Source organism: Mobula hypostoma, chromosome 28 (genome assembly GCF_963921235.1).
Source record: "Mobula hypostoma chromosome 28, sMobHyp1.1, whole genome shotgun sequence".
NCBI classification, from domain to species: domain Eukaryota; kingdom Metazoa; phylum Chordata; class Chondrichthyes; order Myliobatiformes; family Myliobatidae; genus Mobula; species Mobula hypostoma.
In genome coordinates this window covers 20,838,761-20,866,749 of record NC_086124.1, presented here as the reverse complement: position 1 = coordinate 20,866,749, position 27,989 = coordinate 20,838,761, and the positions used below count along the sequence as shown (strand labels likewise).

General features: G+C 54.0%; 2 protein-coding genes across 2 annotated transcripts in view; one reads left to right on the top strand and one right to left on the bottom strand.

Annotated features, from left to right (window-relative positions):
- The first annotated feature begins 38 nt into the window (after nt 1-38).
- On the top strand, nt 39-12,620 carry LOC134338933 (proteolipid protein 2-like). The gene is made up of 5 exons (XM_063035137.1): nt 39-304; nt 954-1,109; nt 8,876-8,959; nt 10,182-10,266; nt 10,816-12,620. The coding sequence occupies exons 1-5, from the start codon at nt 200-202 to the stop codon at nt 10,839-10,841; spliced, it is 456 nt and encodes a 151-aa protein (XP_062891207.1). The 5' UTR covers nt 39-199; the 3' UTR covers nt 10,842-12,620.
- A 478-nt stretch (nt 12,621-13,098) lies between these two features.
- LOC134338930 (synaptophysin-like) overlaps nt 13,099-27,989 on the bottom strand; it is a 29,501-nt gene continuing 14,610 nt past the window's right edge. Inside the window, exons 3-6 of the mRNA XM_063035135.1 lie at nt 22,591-22,715; nt 21,545-21,743; nt 20,423-20,614; nt 13,099-16,073 (exon numbers count right to left, since the gene is read on the bottom strand). Of these exons, the coding sequence (XP_062891205.1) occupies nt 15,792-16,073; nt 20,423-20,614; nt 21,545-21,743; nt 22,591-22,715 (798 nt within the window). The 3' untranslated portion in view covers nt 13,099-15,791. The remainder of the gene's footprint in view (nt 16,074-20,422; nt 20,615-21,544; nt 21,744-22,590; nt 22,716-27,989) is intronic.

The following is a 27,989-nucleotide window of genomic DNA, read 5'->3' as shown; positions in this document are numbered from 1 at the left end:
GCCCCTCCCTCCTCCCACCGCTCTCCCGCGGCGCAGAGCTCCCTCGGGGCCTCTCACTCCTCCTCCACCTCCCACAGCGAGGTGGGGCCATGTACGACTTCAGCGAGCACAGCTCTGCTTCCCATTCTGGCCCGGAAGCGGGGCCGTGGTCGGCGTGGAGCGGTGAGAGAGGGTCCGCTCCCTCTCGGCCCCGGGCAGCATGCCTGCCCCCCTCGACAGCGGCACCGAGGCTCCCTCCCTGAGCTGGGCGCGGCTGGGAGCATTCTCCGCTAGCGCCCAGGGCGCAGACCTCCTGCTGGAGATGGTAGGACCGGCAGAGGCACCTTCTCAGGGGAGTGGGGGGTGGGGGGTAAAAGAGAGGGTGAGGCAGAGAGAGAGAGAGAGAGGGGGAGGGAAGGAAGGAAGGAGGAGAGCGAGAGAATGAGTGGGGAGACAAGGGTAAAGAGAGAGTGGGAGACAGAAGGGGAGAGAAAGGGATATGGGGGAGTGTGAGAGAGGAAGGGAGGGGAGCAGGAAGTGGAGGGGGAGGGGGAGGGCACGGGAGGGAGAGGGGGAGAGGGATCTCCTCTCTCCTGGGGTCTGTTTTCCCAGGAGCAAAGGAGACTGAGGTTTGACCAGGAAACCACAGAGGTCGTTAATGTGGATGGTCACAGTCTCTTTCCGGAGGAGGAGAGTCTATAACTAGAGGGCACAGTTTAAAGGTGAAAGGGGACCTGAGGGGAATCTTTTTCACCCAGAGGGTGGTCCGTATATGGGACGAGCTGCAGGAATGTGAACAACATTTAAAAGAGACTTGGACAGGTACATAAAAAGGAAAGGTTTGGTGGGGTACGTGCCAAACTTGGATGAGACTCCTCGTTGGCATGGAGCAGATGGGCCAAAGGGCCTGTTCCTGTGTGACCTTTCACCTCTGGGTTCCGACGCAATCTGTACCTCTCTCCACTCACTGGCAGGTCTTCAGCCTGGGCTTAGTAATCTTCTTCCTGGCCTCGCCGCACGGCGCCTACGTGGTCTGTGCTGTCATCGAGCTGGTGCTTGCCGGAACCTTCTACTGGGTTTACCTCAACCACTATGACCAGACCATCATCTCCCTCAACTGGTCTTCGACAGTAAGTGAGACCAACTCCAAGTTCATGGTTATTCATCTACTTCATTATTGCCAATATCTCATCAGCCAATCATGTGGCAGCAACTCAATGTACAAAAGCACACCGACATGGTCAAGAGGTTCAGTTGTTCTTCAGACTAAACATCAGAATGGGGGAAGAAATGTAATCCAAGTGACTTTGACTGTGGAATGATTGCTGGTGCCAGATGGGGTGGTTTGAGTATCTTAGGAAGTGATCGAAGTGACTTTGACTGTGGAATGATTGCTGGTGCCAGATGGGGTGGTTTGAGTATTTCAGGAAGTGATCGAAGTGACTTTGACTGTGGAATGATTGCTGGTGCCAGATGGGGTAGTTTGAGTATCTTAGGAAGTGATCGAAGTGACTTTAACTGTGGAATGATTGCTGGTGCCAGATGGGGTGGTTTGAGTATCTCAGGAACTGCTCATCCCCTGGGATTTTCATGCACAGCAGTCTCAGGAGTTTACAGAGAATGGTACTAAAAAAAAATCGAATGAGTGGCTGTTCTGTGGGCGAAAACGCCTCGTTAATGAGAGAGGTCAGAGGAGAACAGCCAGTCTGGTTTAAGCTGACAGTTACTCAAGCAACCACGCGTTACAACAGTGGTGTGCGGAAGAGAGGGTCTCTGAACACATAACTGTTGAACCGTGGATGGACTACAGCAGCAGAAAACCAGGCCGGGTTCCACTCATGTACCCGATAAAGTGGCCATCGAGTCTATACCACACCATTGCACTGTGCAGGCCTCTCTGCCCACCCCATCTCGTGCTGTCCCTTTGGAACAGAGGTGAGGAAGCATTTCTTTAGCCGGGGGTGGGGGGGGGTGCGGTGAATCTGTGGAATTCATTGCCACAATCGGCTGCGGAGGCCAGGTCATTGGCGCCAAAGGTTACGGGGAGAAGGCAGGAAAATGGGGTTGGGAGGGACAATAAATCAGCTGTGATGAACTGGCGGAGCAGACTCAATGGGCCAATTGGACTAATTCTGCTTCTGTTTCTCATGATCTTGCTCCAAGATCGATCTAACCTTTTCCATCCATGTGCCTATCTAAGAGCCTCTTGGATGGGCTGTCCTGGACCCTGCATGTAGGAGCCATTGCAAAAAAAACCCGCGGCCGTGGCTCTACTTCCTCAGGAGTCTGTGGAGAGTCGGTGTGAGATCTGAAACTTTGTCAAACTTCTGTGGATGTGTGATGGAGGGTATATTGACTGGCTGCATCACAGTCTGGTATGGAAACACTGCTGCCTTTGAACGGAAGGCCCTACAGTAGGAAGTGGATTGTGCCCAGAATATCATGTGTAAAACGCTCCCAACCAGTGAGCGCATCTACATGAAACGTTGTTGTAGGAAAGCAGCCTCCATCACTGGAAATTCTCACCACCCAGGCCTTGCTCTCTTCTCGCTGCTGCCATCAGGTAGAAGGTACGGGAGTCTCAGGACTCGCACCACCAGCTTCAGGAACAGTTACTACCCCTCAACCATCAGGATCTTGAATAAAAGAGGTTGACTACACTCATCTATTGAGATGTTCCCACAACCAATGACCTCACTTTAAAGACACTTTATCTCATGTTCTCGTTACTTATTGCTATTTATTTATATTTGCATTTGCGCAGTTTGTTGTCTTCTGCACCCTGGTTGATCTTTCATTGATCCTGTTATAGTTACTGTTCTGTAGATTTACTGAGTATGCCCGCAGGAAAATGAATCGTCAAGTCAGTTTTATTGTCATTTAACTATATACATGTACACCGACAAACGAGATGACGTTTCTCCAGACCAGGGTGTAAAGCACAGTAGTACACATAACACACAGTAATTTAGGAAAATGAAATCTACAGATGAATTACGCATAAATAAACAAAGTAGACTGCATAAAAGTTGTAGAACAGCACAGATCATCCGTTCACACTTTGAATGTGACGTGGCAGGGAGTTCAGAAGCCTAGTGGCCTGAGGGAAGAAATTGTTTCCCATCCTGTCCTGACCATCTTGTCTTTATACATCAGAGTCTCCTGCCCGACGATGGTAGGAAGTCAAAGAGGATGCTGGATGGGTGGGTGGGATCCTTAATAACACGAAGGGCCCTACGTATGCAGCGCTCCTGATTAAATGTTCCCTGATGCATGGTAGGGAGACCCCTGTGATCCTCTTGGCCGTTCTCACAGTCCTTTGTAGGGCCTTCTGGTCCAATGCTCGACTGCTCCTGTACCAGGTATGCAACTTGTCAGGAGCAGGGTTGTATACGGTGACATATACGTACTTTGATAATAAAGTTTACTTTGCACTTTGAAATGCCCCCAATGTACAAGTCCAAAATCAGGATCAGAATCAGGTTTCTTGTCGCTGACGCATGTCGTGGTATTTGGTGTTTCGTGGCATCGGTACAGTGCAGGCAGAACAAATTACTGTAAGACATACTAAGTAAATTGTGCAGAAGTGGAATGGTGAGATTGAGTCCACGGACCGTTCGGAAATCAGATGGCAGAGGGGAAGAAGCTATTAACGAATCACTGAGTGTGAGCCTTCAGGTTCCCGTACCTCCTCCCTGATGGTAGCAATGGGAAGAGGGCATGTCCTAGGTACTGTGTACAGTTCTGGTCACAGAATTATAGGAAAGATGTCAATAAAACTGAGGGAGTACAGAGGAGATTTACTAGAATGTTGCCTGGGTTTCATCTCCTAAGTTACAGAGAAAGGTTGAACAAGTTGGGTCTTTATTCTTTGAAGCATAGAAGGTTGAGGGGGGCCTTGATATTTAAAATTATGAGGGGGATAGATAGAGTTGACGTGGATAGGCTTTTTCCATTGAGAGTAGGGGAGATTCAAACAAGAGGACATGAGTTGAGAGTTAAAGGGGGTAACATGAGGGGGAACTTCGTTACTCAGAGAGTGGTAGCTGTGTGGAACGAGCTTCCAGCAGAAGTGGTTGAGGCAGGTTCGATGTTGTCGTTTAAAGTTAAATTGGATAGATATATGGACAGGAAAGGAATGGAGGGTTATGGGCTGAGTGCGGGTCGGTGGGACTGGGTGAGAGTAAGAGTTCGGCACGGACTAGAAGGGCCGAGATGGCCTGTTTCCGTGCTGTAATTGTTATAAGGATCCTTGATGATGGACTACGCCTTTTTGAGGCATCGGTCCCTGAAGGTGTCCTGGATACCACGGAAGATACTGCCCACGATGGAGCTGACTAATTTCACAACTTTCTGCAGCTCATTTTGACCTCCCCCACACCCCGCACCAGATGGTGATGCAGCCGGTTAGAATGCTCTCCGCAGTACATCTGTAGATTGAGACTGTTTTAGGTGCTGTACCGAATCCGAAACTCCGAATGAACTATAACCGTTGCTGTGCCTTCTTTGTAACTGCGTCGATATGCAAGTCCCCGATGGTGAGGTTCCTTCGTGATCGATGCTGTCTTTTTGAGGTACCGCCTCTCAATGATTGGGGGGGGGGGTGCCCTAAAGAAGTCTTCACTGATGTACCAAATCTCCCTCGACTCCTAACTCACATTTGGAGGGGAACTGGGGTCAGCACGGTCCAGCTGGGCTGAACGGCCTCTTTCTGAGCTGGGTGGGTGTGATCTGTCCTGGAGCCGAGCACAGTGTGTCAGTGCCTTCACATCCTCCGAAGTTTAAGGAGATTTAGCAGGTCATACAGAACAGTATGGCACAGGAACACAGCATTCGGCTCACAATGTCGTGCCAAACCATCTAAAGAGTAAATTTAAAAAAAACAAAAGCTAATCCCTGCAATCTACACCATGTCCATAATCCTCCATCTTCCCCACATCCATATGCTCACTCAAGTGTCTCTTAAAAGCTTCTAATGTATTTGCCTCTACCGCCATTACTCGGCAGCAGATCCCAGGCATCCACCATTTTCCGAGTAAAAAAAATCTTATCCCTCACATCCCCTTTGAACCTGCCCCCCTCACCTTCAATTCATGCCCTCTGGTATTAGGCATTTCAACCCTGGGAAACACATACCCTCCGTCCACTCTTGTCTGTGCCTCTCATGATCTTATCTATCAGATCTCCTCTCAGCCTCTGCTGCTCCGGAGAAAACACCCCAAGTTTATCCAGCCTCTCGTGATAGCACATGCCCTCTAAACTAGGCGGCATCCTGCTAAACCTCTTCTGCACCCTCTCCAGAGCCTCAAGCCCTTCCTAGAGAGGGGTGACCAGAACCGTATGCATTACTCCAGATGCGGCCGAACCAGAGTTTGGTAAAGTTGCAACATCACCTCTTGACTTTTGAACTCGACGCCTCGACTAATAAAAGCAAGTGTCCCGTAAGACTGACACATTTTTTTCCGAGGTACGGCGGAGGGCATTCTGACTGGTTGCATCACTGTCTGGGTTTGGAGGCTCCAATGCACAGGAATCGAAAGAAGCTCCAGAGGATTATCCACTCAGCCAGCTCCCTCAAAGGCACGACCCTCTCCACCATCGAGGACCTCAAGAGGTGCTGCTTCAAGATTAGATTAGATTATGAGGACACGCAGTCTTTTATTGTCATTTAGTAATGCATGCATTAAGAAATGATACAATATTCCTCCAGTGTGATATCACAGAAACACAGGACAGACCAAGTCTGAAAAACTGACAAAAACCACATAATTGTAACATATAGTTACAACAGTGCAAGGAATACTGTAACTTGATGAAGAACAGGCCATGAGCACGGTAAAGAAAGTTCAAAGTCTCTCGAAGGTCCCACATCTCACGCAGACAGGAGAAGGAAGAGAACTCTCCCTGCCATACTTGACCACAGACCGACTCTGAGTCGTTGGAAAACTTCGAGCCTCCGACCAGCCCTCCAACACCGAGCACCATCGCTGCCGAATGCTTCGACCCCAGCCCTGGTCACCAGTAGCAGGCAACGCCGGGGATTTTGGGGCCTTCCGTCCGGAGATTCTCGATTGCACAGTAGCAGCGGCAGCGAACCGGGCATTTCAGAAGTTACTCCAGATGTTCCTCCATCTTTCTCACGGCTGTCTGCATCAAATTAGAATTGTGCACAGCATCCTACTTACAAATATGATATCATTTCACTGGAGAGCGCGCGCTGCGTCACGCCATCATCTTCTCCTCCCTCCTTTGGTGACGTCCATCACAAAAGATCTTCTCCATCCTGTACCCTCTTCCTATTACTCCCATCAGGGAGGAGGTACAGGAGCCTGAAGGCACACACTCAATGATTTAAGAACAACTTCTTCCCTTCCGCCATCAGGTTTCTGAATGGTCCACGAATACTACCTCGATGTTTTCCCTTTGCAACATTACAGCAAAGTTTTTATCTATCGCACTCTACTGCTGCCGCAGGACAACAAATTTCACAACATATCTCAGTGATAATAACCTTGATTCTGAAGTGTAGTCTGGCCAGAGTTTTATAGAGCTGCAACGCAGACTCAGAATCAGATTTAGTATCACCAGCAAATGTCGCAAAATTTGTTGTTTTATGGCAGCAGTACAATACATGATAATTTAAACTTAATTATAGTAAGTATATACATATTTTTTGTTAAAATAAGTACTGCAAAAGGAGAGAAAAAAGTAATGAACATGAGGAAATTTGCAGATGCTGGAATTTCAAGCAACACACATCAAAGTTGCTGGTGAACGCAGCAGGCCAGGCAGCATCTCTAGGAAGAGGTGCAGTCGACGTTTCGGGCCAAGACCCTTCCCGAAACGTCGACTGTACCTCTTCCTGGAGATGCTGCCTGGCCTGCTGCGTTCACCAGCAACTTTGATGTGAAAAAAGTAGTGAGATAGTGATCACAAACAAGAGGAAGTGTGCAGACGCTGGGAATCCGAGCAACACACACACAAAATGCTGGAGGAACTCGGCAGGCCAGGCAGCATCTACGGAAAAGAGTACAGTTGATGTTTTGGGCTGAAACCCTTCGGCAGGACTGGAGGGAAAAAAGCTGAAGGGTAGATTTGGAAGGCGGGGGGAGGGGAGAGAGAAACGCCAGGGAGTAGGTGAAACTTGGAGGGGAAGGAATGAAGCAGAGAGCTGGGAAGTTGATTGGTGAAAGAGACAGAAGGCCATGGAAGAAAGAAGGGGGGAGGGTAGGAGGTGCACCAGAGGGAGGTGATGGGCGGGCAAGGAGATAACACAAGAGAGGGACAAGGGGATGGGAAATGGTGAAGGGGTGGGTGGTGGAGGCATTGCCAGAAGTTTGAGAAATCCATGTTCATGCCATCAGGTTGGAGGCAGCCCAAACTGAATATAAGATGTTGTTCCTCCAACCCAAGTGTGGCCTTATCCCGATAGTGGAGGAGACCATGGATGGACATATCAAAATGGGAATGGGAAGTGGAATTAAAATGGGTAGGACTGGGAGATCCTGCTTGTTCTGGCGGACGGCAAAGCGGCCTCCCAATCTACGTTGGGTCTCACCAATATACAGGAGGCCACACCAGGAACACCGAGCACAGTAAATGACCCCAACGGACTCACAGGTGAAGTTTTGCCTCACCTGGAAGGACTGTTTGAGGCCCTGAATGGTAGTGAGGGAGGAGGTGTGGGGGCAAATGAAGCACTTGTTCCACTTGCAAGTGCCAGGAGGGAGATCAGCGGGGAGGGATGAATGGGAAGGGAGTCAAGTAGGGAGCGATCCCTGCGGAAAGCAGAAAGTGGGGGGGGATGGATGGAAAGATGTTTGGTGGTGGGATGCAGTTGGAGGTAGCGGAATTATGTGGAGAATTATGTGCAGGATGCGGAGGCTGGTGGGGTGGTAGGTGAAGACAAGAGGAACCCTGTCCTGGTAGTGTGGTGGGAGAATGGGGTAAGAGCAGACGTATGTGAAATGGAAGAGGTGTGGTTGAGGGCAGTGTTGGTCATGGAGGAACCCTCAAATGTATTGTCTTTTCTATAGATGTTTCCTCCAGCATTTTGTGAGTGTGGTAGTGTTCATGGGTTCAATGTCCATTCAGGAATCGGATGGCAGAGGGGAAGAAGCTGTGTTGCTGAGTGCGTGCCTTCAGGCTTCTGTATCTCCTTCCTGATGCTAGCAATGAGAAGAGGGCAAGTCCTGGGTGTTGAGAGTCCTTAATGATGGACGCTGCCATTTTGAGCCATCACTCCTTTAAGCTGCCCTAGATGCTCGGAGGCTCGTGCCCATGATGGAGCTGACTTGAGTTCACAACTTTCAGCAGCTTTTCCCTGGACCTGCGCAGTGCCCTCCCCCCCACCCCCCCCCCCGTACCAGACGGTGACACAACCAGTGAGAACGTGCTCCACGGTACATCTGTAGAAATGAGCCAGTGGCCTTGCTGACATACCAGATCTCCTCTAATGAAATACAGCCGCTGTCGTGCCTTCTCTGTAAAGGCATCAAAATGTTGGGCCCAGGACAGATCCTCAGAGATGTTGACACCCAGAAACTTTAAATTGGTCACCCGTTCACTTCTGATTCCCACGGTGAGGACTGGTTTGTGTTCCCTCAATTCCTGAAGTCCACAATTGGTTCTTTGGTCTGACTGATGTTGATGTCTGACTGTGAGTGCAAGGTTGTTGTCACTCACCCAGCCAACCTTGTGGCTCCAGAACTCAATCTCTCAACTAACGAAGGCCAACGCTTTCTCAACTACCCCGTCAACCCGCCCAGCATATTTGAGGAACCTATGGACGTGAACCTCGAGGTCCCCCTGTTCCACCACACCGCCCAAGACCGCCGTAGATGGTGCACGGTTTCAGTCACCCCTGTTAACGGGACCCCCCCTCCTGTCCCAACAGGACGTATTCCGGTGTACGGCAGCCACCATCATCTATCTGGTTATTTCCATCTCGTACGGAATGTCTGGAAACATGGTCGGAGTGGTGAGTTCCCATGGAGTTGCTGGGTGGGGCGTCCCCAAGTGAACGTGTTGTCGGTGAGGTGGAGGTTGGGGGTGGTGAGTGAGCAGAGGAATGTCCTGGATTGGGGGAGGGTGTGGAGAGGGAGACGATGGGGGGGGTGGAGAAAGAGAGATGGGGGAGTGATGGGATGGGGCAGTTGCTAGGTCACCTGGTTCGTCCACCTCCCGGCCCACGACCAGAGATGATGGAGGTGAAAACACTGACGCAGTCCTCCAAATGTGCTGGAAGAACTCAGCTGGCCAGGCAGCATCTGTGGAAAAGAGTACAGTCGATGTTTCCGGCCGAGACCCTTCGGCAGGACGGGAGAAAACAAAAATGAGGAGCAGACTTAAAAGGTGGGGGAATGGAAGGGGAGACATGAGGTGATAGGTGAGACCAGGAGGGGATGGGTGAAGTAGAGAGCTGGGAGGTTGATCGGTGAAAGAGAATCAGGGCTGGAGAAGGGGCAGTCTGATAGGAGAGAGCAGAAGGCCATGGGAGAAAGAAAAGGTGGGAGGAGAACGAGAGGGAGGCGATGGGCAGGCAAGGAGATAAGGTGAGAGAGGGAACTGGAAATGGGGAATGGTGGGGGCATTATCGTAAGTTTGAGAGATCGATGTTCATGCCATCAGGTTGGAGGCTACCCAGACGGAATAGAAGGTGTTGTTCCTCCAACCTGAGTGTGGTCTCATCGCCAAAGTAGAGGAGGCCGTGGACAGACATATCAGAGTGGGAAATGGAATTAGCATGGGTGGCCACTGGGAGATCCGGCTTTCTCTGGTGGACAGGGTGTAGGTGCTCGGTGAAGCAGTTTCCCAGTCTACGACACCGATATATAGGACGCCACACCGGGACCGGATGCAGTAGATGACCCCAATAGACTCACAGATTTTCTCTTGTTTGCGGTGTAATCTTCCCACTCTCCTCCCCACCCTGGTCACCCCTTCCTTATTGTTCGATTTTCCCCTCCCTCTCTCGCTCTTTCTCCCCCTCCTTTTTCTGTCCATTCCTATTTTCACACCTCTTTCTCTATCCCCCTTTCCCACTTCTCCTTCCCCCCTGCCTGCACGCTCTCTCCACCTCCTCTCTCCCTCCGATCCCCTTCTTTCCACACTCTGCACCCCTCTTCTCTTCCCTTCCCTCTCTCACTCTGTCTCTTGCATCCCCCCACCTCCCGCATCCGTCTCCCTCCCTCCTTTTGCAGATCCTCAGCCTCATTACGATGTTCATCTTCACCCACAATCTCTACCTCCTCAGGCCAGTGTTTTGTCCGCAGAGGCCAGAACCCGGTGAGAATCGTCCCTAATTTCAAACACCGTGCCGGGGGAGGGGCGGCGAGGGGGGAGCTCGGCGCCAGGGGAGGGGCAGCGAGGGGTGGGGCTCGGCACCAGGGGAGGGGAAGATGAGGAGGGAGCTCAGTGCCGGGGGAGGGGTGGCGTGGGGGGGGCTCGGCGCCAGGGGAGGGGAAGATGAGGAGGGAGCTCAGTGCCGGGGGAGGGGTGGCGTGGGGGGAGCTCGGCGCCAGGGGAGGGGAGGATGAGGAGGGCAGCTCGGTGCCGGGGGAGGGGCAGCGAGGGGGGAGCTTGGTGCCGGGGGAGGGGCAGCAAGGATGGATGAAGAGGGAGCCCCGCACCGGGGGAGGGGAGGATGAGGAGGGAGCGTCATGGTGGGCAACAGATGAGGAGACAGCTCCGTGCTATGGGGAGGGGCAGTGAGGAGGGAGCACCACTGTGGATTGGATGAGGAGGAGGGAGCACTGTGCTACGGGAGGGGCGGCAAGGAGGGAGCTCCGCACTATAGTTGAACTAATTCACCTCCTCTGTCCCTGCAAACTCCAGCAAAGCAACCTGCCTACGACCCATGAGAGAGAGAGAGAGAGAGAAGACTGGCCCTTCTGCCCATCCTACTGGACCTGACCTCAGGCACACCCCTTCCTCCCACTCCAAATGAGATATCCCCTGCACCTGCACCCACCCCGCCCCTCACATCCAATCCTACACTCCTCCCCAAAAGTGGTGGTGGACGGTGGAGTTGGGGAGGGTAGTGGTGAATCTCAGGGACAGCCTCTTCTCCCCACCCCACCCCCGAGAGGCATCAGCCTGGTCTGTGGTGCTCGATGGGGCCAAACTGCCTAATTCCGCTCCCTTGTCTTATGGATCCATGGAATTTGCCTGCTGGGATTCCAGCTCGCATGAGGTGCTGAGGGGAGTGTTTGAGAGACCCATGGCTGGCTATTCCTCCCTCCTCAACTGGTTCATGGAGACCGGAACCATGCCTGGTATTCCATGTGGGATATGGAGACCGGAACCATGTACGGTATTCCATGTAGGATACGGAGACCGGAATCATGCACGGTATTCCATGTAGGATATGGAGACCAGAATCGTGCATGGCATTCCATGTGGGATATGGAGAGCAGAATCATGCACAGTATTCCATGCGGGATATGGACACTGGAATCATGCACTGTATTCCATGCGGGATATGGACATTGGAACAATGCACGGTATTCCATGCGGGATATGGAGACCAAAACCATGCCTGAAATTCGCAGAACTAAGCCTGATATTGCTGATGGATGAGATGGGAACGAAGTTTAATATTCCCAATGGGACACAGACTGGAATTGTGCTGTCATTCCCGGCTTGATAGGGAGACTGGAACTGCAAGGTATTCCCAATGGGATATGGAGACTGGGAATGTGCAGATAATCCCGGGTTGACACAGAGACTGGAACTGAGATTGATATGGAGAGTGGAACTGTGACACTATTCCCAGTAGGATACAGGGACCGGGACTGTGCGTGACATTCCTGGTGGGATATGGAGACTTGAATGGAGTATTACATGGAGACGGGAACTGTGCACACACTGATCCCAGCAGGATACAGAGACTGGCACTGTGCACAGTATTCCCAGTGGGATATAGAGACCAGTGCAGTGCACGCTACTCCCGGTGCAATCAGAATTCCGGCGAAGTGCAAGCGGACTGTTCCTTGCCAAGTTGGAGAACCGACTGAAGTAGGAATAACCATCTGGAGGAAGTATTAGCTCCTCCTGAGGTCACCAGCCATGAACCCGGGCAGGAGAAAAGCCAATTTAACTTGTTTTTGTAATAAACCTTACCTGCAAAAGCAAACTGGCTGCTAACTCCATATTGTTTTCTGACAACTAATCTTCCGTAAAGTTAATCTGGTGCTTCTTGGAATCTGTGAATAACACGGTCGAAACCCTCCGAAATATTAACTTAACGTTCACGGGTCTTGTCCCCTTTGTTTCCTTATCCCAGCACCTGTGTACAGATCTCCCCCAGAGAGGGACTGAGAGACACCGGTCAGTGTAGAGATCTCCTCTGAGAGAGAGGGACTGAGAGACACCGGTCAGTGTAGAGATCTCCTCTGAGAGAGAGGGACTGAGAGACACCGGTCAGTATACAGATCTCCCCCTGTGTTCAGCCACATTTCGGTATTTGTTATCTGAGCCTGAGGTGGCTCTGAATTGTGTTGGTGTGTGGCCTCAGTGTTGCACAGGCCTACAGCCTACGCTTGAACTTCCTGTGCCCTGTCCAGCAACCTCAGGGGGATCTTCACCTGTTTCCTGTTTCCCTTCCGTTACTACGGTAGATTGTTGTCACACACTCCTGGGGTCAGACACAGAATTAAACTCCCTCCACACCATCCCATCACACACATCCAGGCTCAGACATATAGTGAAGCTCCCTCCACACCGTCCCATCACACACTCCCGGGGTCAGACACAGAGTGAAGCTCCCTCCACACCGTCCCATCACACACTCCCGGGGTCAGACACAGAGTGAAGCTCCATCTACACCGTCCCATCACACACTCCCGGGGTCAGACACAGAGTGAAGCTCCCTCCACACCGTCCCATCACACACTCCCGGGGTCAGACACAGAGTGAAGCTCCCTCCACACCGTCCCATCACACACTCCCGGGGTCAGACACAGAGTGAAGCTCCCTCCGCACCGTCCCATCACAGAGTGAATCTCACTCCACACCGTCCCATCACACACCCCCTGTGTCGGAGGTTGGAATCGAACCTGGGTTTTCAGAGCAGAGCAACAGGGGCTCTACCCTCTGTGCCATAGTAACCACAAGACAGGAACTTCATGCATCAATCTGAATATAACCCCATTTTTATTTCAATTCAATGTCGATTTTACAATATATATTATCTTAAACTATGGAATAAATACTATTCGGACAATCACACAAATACAACTGTTTAAATACACAAACACATTTCAGAAAACACACGATAACCCCCGGGACTCTGCTGTTTTTAGATATTTATACCTATGTATACACAGAGAGACTAAGTTTTTCCCCAATTGTTTATGCTCGACTTCCGATGCTGAGAGTTTGTTAAAGGGAACTGGCTCAGGGTAAAGTGTTTTATTTTTAAAGCAGAGGGGCTAGCAGCAGTCGAGTGGCAGTGCGGGTGTGGGTGGGGGTGGGACTCTGGTTTGGGGGATGTATCCTCTGCCTGTCTTCAGGGAGATGGTGCTGGTGAAAAGGGCAGACGGGGCCCCTGAGAGGACCCAGCGAGGGAGCACGAGGGGGTGAGACGGGGCCAGCGAGGGAGCCCGGGGGGGAGAGGACCCAGCGAGGGAGCACGAAGGGGTGAGACAGGGCCAGCGAGGGAGCCCGTGGGGGGACAGGCAGGGCCAGCGAGGGTCTGGGATAAAGGTGCCGATGGCCTTATTCCTGGGGCTTGCTCTGACAGAGGAGAGGGTTCCGCAGGGAAAGGATGGGTGAGGTGGATTAGCAGGTTGGGTGAGCAGCACGGAATAAGACAAAAGTCCCAAGGTCAAGGCTTGACAGTCCAAAATTTGGAAGGAGGGAGAGAGGGGCATGAACACAAATGAAATCAAATCCCACTGTACACTTCAGCTGGGTTTCCCACATCCCTTGTTATAGCAGGGAATGATTTGTAAACACAACCACCAAACTGGCAGGCTCACACATTTAACACAAACAGGATAAGAATAGGTGCTTTACTGTGTCCAATCGGAGGCAGGAAGGTAAGGAGGGATATCATCACTGTCCTGGGGTCAGACTCAGAGTGAAGCTCCCTCCACACTGTCCCATCACACTCTCACGGGGCCAGACACAGAATGAAGCTCCCTCCACACCGTCCCATCACACACTCCCAGGGTCAGACACAGAGTGAAGTTCCCTCCACACTGTCCCATCACACACTCCCAGGGTCAGACACAGAGTGACACTCCCTCCACACCATCCCATCACACACTCTCGGGGTCAGACACACAGTGAAACTCCTCCTCACCGTCCCATCACACACTCCCAGGGTCAGACACAGAGCGACACTCCCTCCACACCATCCCATCACACACTCCTGGGGTCAGACACAGAGTGAAGCTCCCCCCACACCGTCCCATCACACACTCCCAGGGTTAGACACAGACTGCAGCTCCCTCTACACGGTCCCATCACACACTCCCGGGGTCAGACACAGAGTGAAACTCCATCCTCACTGTCCCATCGCACACTCCCAGTGGCCAAGTCTTTAATCCCTTCTATTTTGAATTATTTTGACCTCAGGACACGTGAAGGACAACTGGAGCTGAGAGGGAGGGTGGGACAGAGTTCACATGCGTGATGGGATGGAAGAAAATGAGGTGCCGTCACAAAACGGGTCAAGTTCATGGGGGACGGGGCACAAAGCAGATCAAGATTTGTGGATAAAACTCGAGGGGGCAGATGCAGGGTCTCAAATTAATTTGGACAGGGTTGGAGATTGGGGAGGGGAAGACAGGGTGAAAAGGTGGGGGCGTTAAATTGTGAAGGAGAGGTGGGAGTGATTTGGGGCAGGGAGGGAATTTGGAGGTGGAAAGGGAGGGACGGATATGTGGGGCAGACAGGCTGAGGGTAAAATCTGGAGTGGACAAGTGGGGTGGGGGGAGGCACTGGGGCCAGACTGGCGGGAGGAACTTGTGGGGAAGTACAGTGGAGGAAGTTAGTGGGGTAAAAATCGGGGATCACACAGCGGTGAGTTTAAACTTGTTGGGAAGAGTTCGAATAAGACTGGAGGTCTCCAGAACGGGTGAGATGGGGTGGACATTCATGGGTTGTGCAAGTCTGGGAAGTATCGGGGACAAACTTCATTGGGGGGTGGTGTAACATAGGGTCAAAATGAGGGGCCAATCATCAGGCTGAATCCAGAACAGGAATAACTGGGAGGGAGCACGAGTCAAAATTAGAACGAGAATCGGTGGTGGGGGGGTACAAGAGGGAAATTAGGAGGGGGCAGAGATTAAAGGCAGTAGGAGAGAGATGAAGGGGACCAGAGAGGTCAGGAGCCAAGGAGTGGAGATATTCCCGGGTGACCCCTTGCTCTTTGGGTGGGTTGGTGTAGGAGAGGTGGCACCTTCACCCCTCCCTCCATCGGCAAAAGCGGACGCCTCTGGCAGTCGAATAGTCCACTGCACCTCAGGGTGGCTCTGTGACTCTGGGGTGTGGGGGGGCGGTGGAAGAAGAGCGGGGCGTGGAGGGGCCGGACTGAGTGAGTGCGGGAAGGGAGGAGGGATCCGGACGGTGTGTGGAGACAGAGCGAATGCGTTTAACTCTCTAGGGGGAGCAACATCCCAGGGCGGGGGCCTCACATCTGATTGGAGAAGGGGGTGCCCATAGTCCTCATACCCGCCTGCATCCCTCCTGGGGGGGAGCAGAGGATGCGCGGGTAGGGATGAAGGGAGTGCGAGGACAGAGGGAGTGCTTTTAAGTTTCTAGCGGGGAGCCACAACCCAGGGCTGGAATGGGGGGGGGGGTCTTCACATCTGATTGGAGAAGGAGGTGGGGGCTGGCTGCCCGTAGTCGCTTGCCGGCTGCGCCGGGTAGCCCTGCTGTCCGTAGTTGGGCTGGTACCCCTCCTGCTCGTAGCGGGGCGCCTCCTGGCTGTAGGGCTGGGGCTGCCCGTAGACATCGCGGCTGTCCGCGGGGGGCTTCTGGTCGGCTGGAGGGGCCTGCTTGACGAAGGGCGCCGACCAGCCCGTCTCCTTGAAGATGAACCAGATATTCCCACCCCACAGAATCAGGTTCAGGAAACCAAAAATCTAGCAGAAGAAAGAGTGAGGGAGGTGGGGGGAAGAGAGGAGAGTGGTGGTTGGAGGAGGGGTAAAGAGGCGGGGATGAGGGGTCGAGAGGCGGGGGTGGGAGGGGGTCGAATGGCAGGGAGGAGGGGTCACGAGGCGGGGTGGAGGGTGTCGAGGTGGGTTGGAAGGGGCGAGTGGGGGTTGGAGGGTTTGAGTGGGGGGGTTGAAGGGTTCGAGTGGGGGGGTGAAGGGTTCGAGTGGGGGGGGTGAAGGGTTCGAGTGGGGGATTGAGGGGGTCGAGATGGATTGGAAGGGGCGAGTGGGAGTAGGAGGGTTTGAGTGGGGGGGGTTGAAGGGTTCGAGTGGGGGGTTGGAGGGGTCGAGTGGGGGTGTTGGAAGGGGTCGAGTGGGGGGGTTGGAAGGGGTCGAGTGGGGGGATTGGAAGGGGTCGAGTGAGGGGGTTGGAGGGGTCGAGTGGGGGGTTGGAAGGGGTCGAGTGAGGGGGTTGGAAGGGGTCGAGTGAGGGGGTTGGAGGGGTCGAGTGGGGGGTTGGAAGGGGTCGAGTGAGGGTTAGAGGGGTCGAGTGGGAGTTGGAAGGGGGTGAGGAAGAAGTGGAGAGAGCACAAGGGGAAGGGAGGATGATGAGAGGAAGAGGGGGAAGAGGTTGGGGAGGGAGAGAGACAGAAAGAATGGGTTAATTGGATGATAATTAAGGCATACAGCATGCTTTCTCTCTTTAGCCAGGGAGCTCGAGTCCAAGAGTCCAAACCAACCGAGTGTGAGGATCTGCCCTCTGAGGGAGCAGATGTAACCAGGCACCATGCTGCTGAAGGACCCTGGCCCAAAGCCCCTTACACAGACGCTGCACGAGCTGCTGAGTTCCTCTGGGGAGGGGGCTGTATATGTGTGAGTGTGTCTCATCTGCAGAATCTCGTGCGCTTATGAGCTCACTGTTAATGGCAGACCCTAAACAGAGTTGACGTAGTGAGGGATCTTGGTTCCGAGTCCACATCTCCCTGAAAACGGCCATACAAGTCAATGCGTAAAGCTGGCGCTCGGCCTGTTTGCCTTTCTTCACTCAAGGTACAGAGCGCAAGGCCAGGATGTGTGCAAGTCTCTGGTCTGGCCGCATCTGGACTGTGGCATTCTATTCTGATTTCTCTATTACAGGATATGGGGGCTTTGGAGATGGTGTAGAAGAGGTTCACCAGGAGGCTGCCTGGATTAAAGAGCGGGAGCTATTAGGAGGGGGTTGGACAAACGTGCGCTGTTTTCTCTGGGTCGGCAGAAGCTGAGGGGAGACCTGATAGAGGTTTAGAAGATCATGAGAAGCAGTGAAAGAGTAGACAGTCTTTCCCAAGAGTTGAAATGCCAAATACCAGAGGGCGTAGCTTTGAGTGAGAGTGCAAACGTTTAATAGGAGATGTGCGGGGCAAGTTTTAAACACAGAGTGTTGGGTGCCTGGAACGAGGAGGAAAAAACGAGAGAGGTGTTTAAGAGACAGACACGTAAACAAGCAGGGAATGGAGGGATATGGACATTGTGTAAGCAGAAGGGGTTTAGTTTAGTTCAGTGTTTAATGATTAATTTAATTTAAATAGACTGGAACAACATCTTGAGCAAGAGGGCCTGTTCCTGCACAATACTATTTATAGAACAACACAGAACAGTATAACACAGGCCATCTGGCCCACCATGCTGTGCCAAACTTTTAACCTACTCCCAAGATCGATCTAACCATTCCCTCCCATGAAGTCCTCCATTTTTCTATCATCCATGTGCCTAGCTGAGAGTTTTTTAAATGACCAGTTGGGTTAAGCTGGGGTGGGATGTCCCAGTTGAGTTGGCTGGGGCTGGGATAAATTGGCCCGGTGGTGTTCGATAGCGTTGGGATGCGGATGCCCCTTTTCGGCTGGGGTGTTCTGTTTGTGCTGAGTGGAGGGTGAGGTGTTCCTGTTGGGTCGGGGTGGGGGTGCCCAGTTGGGTTAGGTTGGGGTGGGGTGCCCCAGTGGGAACGGGTTACATTGGTTTGGGATATTCTGTTAGCAGGGGTTGGATAAGGTTCGAGGTGTTGGGCTGGGGATGTCCCAGTTGGATTAGATTGAGTTGGGTTGGGTTGGGGTGGGGTGACCCAGTGGGAGAGTGATACATTGGTTTGGAATGTCCTGTTAGCAGGGGTTGGATAAGGTTCGAAGTATTCCGATTGGGTTGGGGATGTCCCAGTTGGATTAGGTTGAGTTGGGTTGGGTTGGGGTGGGGATGTCCCAGCTGGATTAGGTTGAGTTGGGTTGGGGTGGGGTGGGGATGTCCCAGTTGGATTAGGTTGAGTTGGGTTGGGTTGGGTGGGGATATCTCAGTTGGATTAGATTGAGTTGGGTTGGGGTGACCCAGTGGGAGTGTGATACATTGGTTTGGAATGTCCTGTTAGCAGGGGCTGGATAAGGTTCGAGATGTTCTGATTGGGTTGAGAATGTCCCAGTTGGATTAGCTTGAGTTGGGTTGGGGATATCCCAGTTGGATTAGGTTGAGTTGGGTTGGGTTGGGTTGGGGATATCCCAGTTGGATTAGGTTGAGTTGGGTTGGGTTGGGTGGGGATATCCCAGTTGGATTAGATTGAGTTGGGTTGGGTTGGGGTGGGGTGACCCAGTGGGAGTGTGATACATTGGTTTGGAATGTCCTGTTAGCAGGGGCTGGATAAGGTTCGAGATGTTCTGATTGGGTTGAGAATGTCCCAGTTGGATTAGGTTGAGTTGGGTTGGGTTGGGTTGGGGATATCCCAGTTGGATTAGGTTGAGTTGGGTTGGGTTGGGGTGGGGATATCCCAGTTGGATTAAGTTGAGTTGGGTTGGGTTGGGGATATCCCAATTGGATTAGGTTGAGTTGGGTTGGGTTGGGTTGGGTTGGGGATATCCCAGTTGGATTAGGTTGAGTTGGGTTGGGTTGGGTTGGGGATATCCTAGTTGGATTAGGTTGAGTTGGGTTGGGTTGGGTGGGGATATCCCAGTTGGATTAGATTGAGTTGGGTTGGGTTGGGGTGGGGTGACCCACTGGGAGTGTGATACATTGGTTTGGAATGTCCTGTTAGCAGGGGCTGGATAAGGTTCGAGATGTTCTGATTGGGTTGAGAATGTCCCAGTTGGATTAGGTTGAGTTGGGTTGGGTTGGGTTGGGGATATCCCAGTTGGATTAGGTTGAGTTGGGTTGGGTTGGGTTGGGGATATCCCAGTTGGATTAGGTTGAGTTGGGTTGGGTTGGGGTGAGGTGTGGTGGCATTGGGCTGGTTTCATGGGTGGGGTGTCTCAGTGGAAATGGATTGGGTTGGGCTGGATTAAGTTTGAGGTGTTCCGGTTTGGTTAGGTTGGGGTCGGGTGACCCAGCTAGGTCAGGTTGGGTGATGGTGGGTTGTCCTGTTAAGGTTGGCTGCCGTGAATGGGCTGGGTTGGGTTTTCTGTGTCCTATTTGGGTCATGTTGGGTGAAGGTGGGGTGTTCCATTTGGGTTGGGGCGGAGTTTCCCAGGTGGGCTGGGGTGTCCTGGTTGGGATGAGTGAAGCTTGAGGTGTTCCAGTTGGGTTATATTTTGGGGGGGGGGACTTGTCCCTGTTGGGTTGGATTGGGATGGGGTGTCCCGGTCAGGCTAGGGCGATGTGTTCTCGGTGAGTCAGGGGCGGGACGTCCTGACTGAGACGGGTTGGGTTGGGGTCGGGGTGTCCTGGTTGGGCTGAATGGAGGTTGAGGTTTCCAGTTGGGTCGGTTGGAGGGGGCTTGACTCAGTCTGGTTGGATTGGATTGGCTGTCCTTTTTGGCCAGAGTGGGCGTTGAGTAGGGTTAAGCCAGATTGGGGCGTCTGCTTGTGTTGGGGTGTGGCATCCCATTGGGGTTGGGTTATGGTGGGGTGTCCCGGTTGGGCGGGGTATTCTGTTTAGGCTGAGTGGGGGTGTAAGTGTCCCAGTTCGGTTAGGTTGGGAGGAGTCCTGGCTGGGTCAGGAGTGGGATGTCCTAGTTGAGTTGGGTTGTGTTGGTGTGGGGTGCCCCATTTGGGCTGGGGTAGAGGTGGGTAGAAGTGGAGGTGGAGGTGTCCCAGTTGGGTGAAGTTGAGGGGGGGGGGTGGATTGTCCCTGTTGGGTTGGATTGGGATGGGGTGGGGTGTCCATTGGGGTGGGGGTCTCCTGTTTGGGCTGAGGTGTTCTGGTTGGGTTAGGTTAGAGGGGTTCTTGTCTCCACTGGATTTGGTTGGATCTGACTGAGATGTAGGTCGGGTCGGGAGTGGACTGGCTGTGCTTGCACTGGGTGATCTGGCTGGGTCAGTGTGGAGTGGGGCGGGTGGGGTTGACGCGGGGCGCCCTGTGACATCGCAGGAGGTGGACCTTACCACGGAGGTATTGAGGCCGGACATGACGGGGTCGTGGAGAGCCCGGCAGCTGTTCTCCTTGTTCTCGCAAGCCTGCACCAGCTCCAGGACGTCCTCGGGGTCTGTGGCCGTCTTCACGTCGGACAGCGCCTTGGCCCAGGCGCTCGAGCTCACCAGCCACATGAAGGTGAACACCGAGGTCGCGGCAAAGTCCTGGGGCGCAGATGGGATACGGAAGGAGGGTGGGGAGAAGGGAGAAAGCAAGATGAATTCCCCGAGCACTGACCGAAGACTTGGGGTGGGGAGAGAACTGTCTCGTAAAGAGGCTCAGCGACTGGGGTGCGGGTGGTCGCAATGTGAGGGAGGAGAAGGGGTGGCCCAGGAGACGGAGGAAGAGGGAGAAGGAATTTCCTCCCCTGCCTCCTTATCCCCCCCCAACCTCCTTGGCCTATCTATTCAGTGCACTATCTGCTCCCCTGCCGTGCCCACCCTTTCCCCGTCCATTTCCTGACCCCTTCCTCCCTCCATCACCCACTCCCTCCACCTGTCTCTTCTCCTCCTCCCTCTTCCAACTCCACATCCCATCCCCTTCCTCCCTCCTTTCCCATCACTCTAAATCCTCCCCTTCCCTCTCTGCCCCTTCCAGTGCCCATCTTCTCCCTTCTTTCCACTTCCCCTCTCCACCCCTCCCACGTTCCCCATCCCCTCTCCACCCTCCCCCATCCCCTCCTCCCTCCCTCCCCATCCCCTCCTCCCTTCTTTCCACATCCCCTCTCCACCCCTCCCACGTTCCCCATACCCTCTCCACCCTCCCCCATCCCCTCCTCCCTCCCTCCCCATCCCCTCCTCCCTTCTTTCCACATGCCCTCTCCACCCCTCCCACGTTCCCCATCCCCTCTCCACCCTCCACCATCCCCTCCTCCCTCCCTCCCCATCCCTCCTCCCTAAGCCCTCCTCCCTCCCTCCCCCATCCCCTCCTCCCTTCTTTCCACATCCCCTCTCCACCCCTCCCACGTTCCCCATCCCCTCCTCCCTCCCTCCCCCATCCCCTCCTCCCTCCCTCCCCCATCCCTCCTTTCGTCTCCTTTCACAATGACTCTGACCGGCCCCCCTCCCTGCCCCTCCCCCGCGGTCCGCACTCACGATGAGGGGCCCGCGGTTTCCCTGCCGGTATTTGTTCTGAAGGAAGATGTAGGTGAGGAGGGCTCCGGCCGAGTACAGGAAGGCAAAGACGGCGATGGTGACGAAGAACTCGGCGGCGGACGAGAAGTCGCCCGTGAGGAAGTACTGCTCGGGCCGGTTCCCCTGGCAGCTCGGAGCGCTGAAGTACACCTGGTGCAGCCTGCGGAAAGGACAGACGTCAGCAGCATCCAGACCCAGGAGGGGTGGGGGCGAGAGAGGGGGAGCGAGGGAGGAGAAGATTGTGGCGCGGCCATTCTGAATGATATCGATTATGTTTAACTAGGGGGCCGTGCACAATTCGGATTTGATGGAGACAGCCGTGAAAGTGCAGAGGAACACCTGGAGAAACTTCTGAAATGCCCGCTTCGCTGCCACTGCTACTGTGCGATTGAGAATCTCCGGAGGGGAAGGGCCCGAGTCCTCGGCTTTGCCTATCGCCTGTTGCCGGGGCCGGGGTCGAAGCGCTCGGCAGAAATGGTGCTCGGCGTCGGAGAGCTGGTCGGAGGCTCGGAGTTTTCGGACGGACTTGGAGTCGGATTGTGGTCGGATGCTTCCAGGATGCTGCATCGGCAAGTTGGCGACGCTGGAGGTTCACCGTCTGCGTGAGATGATGGGACTTTCGAGAGACTTTAAGACTTTTACCGTGCCATGGTCTGTTCTTATCAAATTACGGTATTGCTTTGCACTGTTGTAACTATATGTTATAATTAAGTCGGTTTGTTATGTGTTTTCGCGATACCATTCTGGAAAAACATTGGATCATTTCTTAATGCATGCATTACTAAATGACAATGAAAGGGGCCTGCGTGTCCTCATAATCATAAAAGAGGGGGAAGAGAGATAGAGATTTGGGAGGAGGGTCCTAACGAGAAGGAACGGTGTCCCGAGGGGTGGGGTGTTGCAAGGGAGGTAATGTTCCGAGTCCGAAGGGGGTGGGGAGCCCGATGTGGGAGAGGGGTCCTGGGGAAGCGGCTCTCTGTACTTGGGGGAGAGGGGGCTCTGTGTACCTGAAGGGGTACTCAAACTGCACCCTGATGTTGAGGTTGCTCTCGCTACGATTTGCACACTCCACGCTGATCCGGAACTCTCCGGAGTACGTGCTGCAGGTCGCAAACGCAAAGATGGCGAAGATCTGAGAGAGAGGGAGAGAGAAGGAGGGGGTGGGGAGGGAGAGGGACAGAGGGGAGGACGGGAAGGAGGGAGGTGTGCGGGTGGGAGGGGGGAGAGATTTAACCTCTTTTTCCCAAAATTGTTCCCACCAGCTGCCTCCCTCTCCCTCATCTGGCCATTAACCCCCTCGTCTCCCTGCTCCTCCATTGCATAGCCAAGGATCTCCCTCCGTCCCTCTCCCCTGCCCCCCTTGTCTGAACATTCACCCCCTCTTCCCCCTGCTCCCCCATCGGATGGCCAACGATCTCCCTCAGTCCATCTCCCCTCCCTCCACGTCAGCAGCCTTTGGGTGGGGAGGGGAAGAGAGTTCCGGAGATTCCCTGCCCATCATGGAGAAGGGATTTCTCTCCCCCCACCAACTTCTCCACGCAGAACGGCTGACCCCCTAATCCTGAGATGGGGCTCCATCCAGTCCATTTTAGGGAAACACTCTCCCCGATATTCATCCTGCCCAGGATCCGACAGGATCTCCTCTCCTTCTCTGAGACTCCGAAGTAGAATAGGGTCTCCTCACGGGACAACCCCACCCCCCAGGACCGATCCGGTGGACAGAGACTGAACTCCCACGGTGGGGAGATTACCCTCCTGCGGCTAAGGAGTCCGGAGCTGCCTGGGATATTCCGGGCGCGCTTTCCCCTGGGGCCGCGGAGCAACTTCCCCAAGTGCCATCTGGGTGGCCTCCAACCTGACGGCTCGAACATCCATTTCTCCAACGTCCAGTGACTCTCCCCCCATTCGGCCCCACTCTTTCTTTTTCCATTTCGCCCCCTTATTCTGATCATATGTTCTGGAGCACATCCGGGGTGTCCCGACCACCTGCATCGCCCGCTTGTATGGGAGCTGCAAGTCCCTGCAAGGATTGTGAGGTCTGCTGAGAGATGCCTGGGGCCTCCCTCCTCCTCCTCTCCCCATCCTCAGAGCCCTCACCTTCACCAGGGACCCCACCCACCCATCCCACAGTCCCCAAGTTCCCGGGTGCCAACATGGCTGAGGATCTGTCCTGGCCCCAGCATACCCATGCAGCTACAAAGAAGGCATGACAGCAGCTACATTCATTCAGGGTTTTGTCGGCAGAAGACACTCGCCAACTTGTACAGATGTACCGTGGAGAGCATTTGAACTGGCTGCATCTCCGTCGGGTCTGGAGGGGCCACTGCACTGGGTCAGAATACGCTGCAGAAAGTTGCAAACTCAGTCAGCTCCCTCACGGCCACTGGCCTCCCCAGTCCCTCATGGTCACTAGTCTCCCCAGTCCCTCATGGCCACTAGTCTCCCCCGTCCCTCACGGTCACTAGTCTCCCCCGTCCCTCAAGGTCACTAGTCTCCCCAGTCCCTCAAGGTCACTAGTCTCCCCCGTCCCTCACGGTCACTAGACTCCCCAGTCCCTCACGGTCACTAGTCTCCCCCGTCCCTCACGGCCACTAGTCTCCCCAGTCCCTCACGGCCACTAGTCTTCCCAGTCCCTCATGGTCACTAGTCTCCCCGTCCCTCACGGCCACCAGTCTCCCCAGTCCCTCATGGTCACTAGTCTCCCAGTCCCTCACGGTCACTAGTCTCCCCGTCCCTCACGGCCACCGGTCTCCCCAGTCCCTCACGGCCACTGGTCTCCCCAGTCCCTCACGGCCACTGGTCTCCCCAGTCCATCACGGTCACTGGTCTCCCTAGTTCCTCACGGTCACTGGTCTCCCCCAGTCCCTCATGGCCACTAGTCTCCCCAGACCCTCATGGTCACTAGTCTCCCCGTGCCTCATGGCCACTAGTCTCCCCGTGCCTCACGGTCACTAGTCTCCCCAGTCCCTCATGCCCACTAGTCTCCCCCGTCCCTCATGGTCACTAGTCTCCCCAGTCCCTCATGGTCACTAGTCTCCCCAGTCCCTCACGGCCACTAGTCTCCCCGTCCCTCACGGCCACTAGTCTCCCATCGTCCCTCATGGCCACTAGCCACTCCCGTCCCTCATGGTCACTAGCCACTCCCGTCCCTCATGATCACTAGTCTCCCCAGTCCCTCACGGTCACTAGTCTCCCCCGTCCCCCACGGTCACTAGTCTCCCAAGTCCCTCACGGTCACTAGTCTCCCCAGTCCCTCACGGTCACTAGTCTCCCCGTCCCTCACGGCCACCAGTCTCCCCAGTCCCTCACGGCCACTAGTCTCCCCAGACCCTCATGGTCACTAGTCTCCCCGTGCCTCATGGCCACTAGTCTCCCCGTCCCTCATGGTCACTAGTCTCCCCAGTCCCTCATGGCCACTAGTCTCCCCAGTCCCTCGTCTCCCCAGTCCATCATGGTCACTAGTCTCCCCAGTCCCTCATGGCCACTAGTCTCCCCAGTCCCTCGTCTCCCCAGTCCATCATGGTCACTAGTCTCCCCAGTCCATCACGGTCACTAGTCTCCCCAGTCCCTCATGGTCACTAGTCTCCCCGTGCCTCATGGCCACTAGTCTCCCCGTCCCTCACGGTCACTAGTCTCCCCAGTCCCTCATGCCCACTAGTCTCCCCCGTCCCTCATGGTCACTAGTCTCCCCAGTCCCTCACGGCCACTAGTCTCCCCGTCCCTCACGGCCACTAGTCTCCCATCGTCCCTCATGGTCACTAGTCTCCCCAGTCCCTCACGGCCACTAGTCTCCCCGTCCCTCACGGCCACTAGTCTCCCCGTCCCTCACGGCCACTAGTCTCCCATCGTCCCTCATGGCCACTAGCCACTCCCGTCCCTCATGGTCACTAGCCACTCCCGTCCCTCATGATCACTAGTCTCCCCAGTCCCTCACGGTCACTACTCTCCCCAGTCCCTCACAGTCACTAGTCTCTCCAGTCCCTCACGGTCACTCGTCTCCCCCGTCCCTCAAGGTCACTAGTCTCCCCAGTCCATCACGGTCACTAGTCTCCCCAGTCCCTCATGGCCACTAGTCTCCCCCGTCCCTCATGGTCACTAGTCTCCCCAGTCCCTCACGGCCACTAGTCTCCCTGTCCCTCACGGCCACTAGTCTCCCATCGTCCCTCATGGCCACTAGCCACTCCCGTCCCTCATGGTCACTAGCCACTCCCGTCCCTCATGATCACTAGTCTCCCCAGTCCCTCACGGCCGCTAGTCTCCCAGTCCCTCACGGTCACTAGTCTCCCAAGTCCCTCACAGTCACTAGTCTCCCCAGTCCCTCATGGTCACTAATTTCCCCCAGTCCCTCACGGCCACTAGTCTCCCCAGTCCCTCACGGTCACTAGTCTCTCCAGTCCCTCACGGTCACTACTCTCCCCAGTCCCTCACAGTCACTAGTCTCTCCAGTCCCTCACGGTCACTAGTCTCCCCAGTCCCTCATGGTCACTAATTTCCCCCAGTCCCTCACGGCCACTAGTCTCCCAGTCCCTCACGGTCACTAGTCTCCCCAGTCCCTCATGGTCACTAGTCTCCCTGTCCCTCACGGCCGCTAGTCTCCCCAGTCCCTCATGGTCACTAGCCTCCCCCAGTTCCTCATGGCCACTGGCCTCCACCGTCCCTCACGGCCACTAGTCTCCCCAGTCCCTCACGGTCACTAGTCTCCCCAGTCCCTCACAGTCACTAGTCTGCCCAGTCCCTCATGGTCACTAGTCTCTCCAGTCCCTTATGGTCACTATTCTCCCCAGCATCCAGGACATCTTCAAGGAGCAATGCCTCAAAAAAGATGGCATCCATCAGTCTCCCCATCACGCAGGACAGGCCCTTTTCTGAATGCTACCATCAGGAGAGAGGTACAGGAGCCTGAAGACACACACTCAGCGATTCAGGAACAGCTTCTTCCCCTCTGCCATCCGATTTCTGAATGGACAGTGAACCCATGAACGCTACCTAAGGGCTTTTTTATTTGTTATTTTGCACTCTTATTTTAACTTAACTAATTAATAAACATCTTAACATAACTCAATTTTTTTCCTATATATATTTATGTATTTCATTGTACTGCTGCTGTAAAGTTAACAAATTTCACGACATATGCCGGTGATATTAAACCAGATTCTGATCCTTTGACGTCTTACTGTCAGACAGAAGCTGACAGCTTCTCCCCCAGGCTGCGATCAGAGGATGACGCTGATGCTACACCTCGCCTGCAGGCCAGCGGAGGGTGGGGATTGCCTTGCCCCCACCCTCGCTGCCGTCCTCTAGTGTTCCACCGGGGGAGTGACAGGCCGGATTGCGTGTCTGCACACCGCAAAGAGTTGTACCATCAATTTACAGTGCCTGTCGCTCGCGGACTCTGGCTACGCGTGTATCTATTTTTTTTATGTTTTCTCGCTCGCGATTTTGACCGTGCATCTTGGCCCAGGAGGAACGTTGCTTTGTTCGGCTGTAATGATGTACAGTTGAATGATAATTAAATACGAATTTAAATTACACCTCCTTTGGGAGAGGCGTATCCCCACCCCACTACCCTACGTCAGGGGTTCCCAACCCTTTTTGCACCGCGGACCGGTTTAACATTGACCATATTCTTGCGGACCGGCCGACCCGGGGGGGGGGGGGGGGGGAGTTCAAGTAGGGTTAAACTCATCTCAACATGTCTTTTACAGTTAGGGTTGCCAACTTTCTCACTCCCAAATAAGGGACAAAAGTAGCAGTCAAATCCCGGGACACTTTACCCCAGGAAAGACTACCATGACCATGAAGCCTTGCGCGGGCACCCGTGTGCGCATGCGCGTACGTGCCGATTTTTCCCCCCGATTGTTTAGCCTTCATCTTCCCGACTACACTGTACATACATTATTTCTACTTTTATAGGCTGTATACTTATGATATCATTCCTGCTTTTACTATATGTTAGTGTTATTTGTTTTCGGTTTTATGTGTTATTTGGTATGATTTGTTAGGTTATTTTTTGGGTCTAGGAATGCGCAAAAATTTTTCCCATATAAATTAATGGTAATTGCTTCTTCGCTTTACGCCATCTTGGCACGAAAGGTTTCATAGGAACGCTCTACCTTAGCGGGGAAATACAGGACAAGGGTGGTCCCGTACAGGACAAACCAACTTAGCCCAATATACGGGATGTCCTGGCAAATAAGGGACAGTTGGTAACCCTATGTTCAAGTTGAACAGTGCGTGACGGGGAATGAGGAAAGGTGCAGCTGACTCGTATCGTGTCCTCGCGGCCCGGTAGTGCATGCTTTGTGGCCCGGTGGTTGGGGACCGCTGACCTACGTCAACCTCCACATCTCCAAAATCCTTTTTTTTAATCTGTCAAATTTTACAGCGAGATCTGGACTAGCTGGAA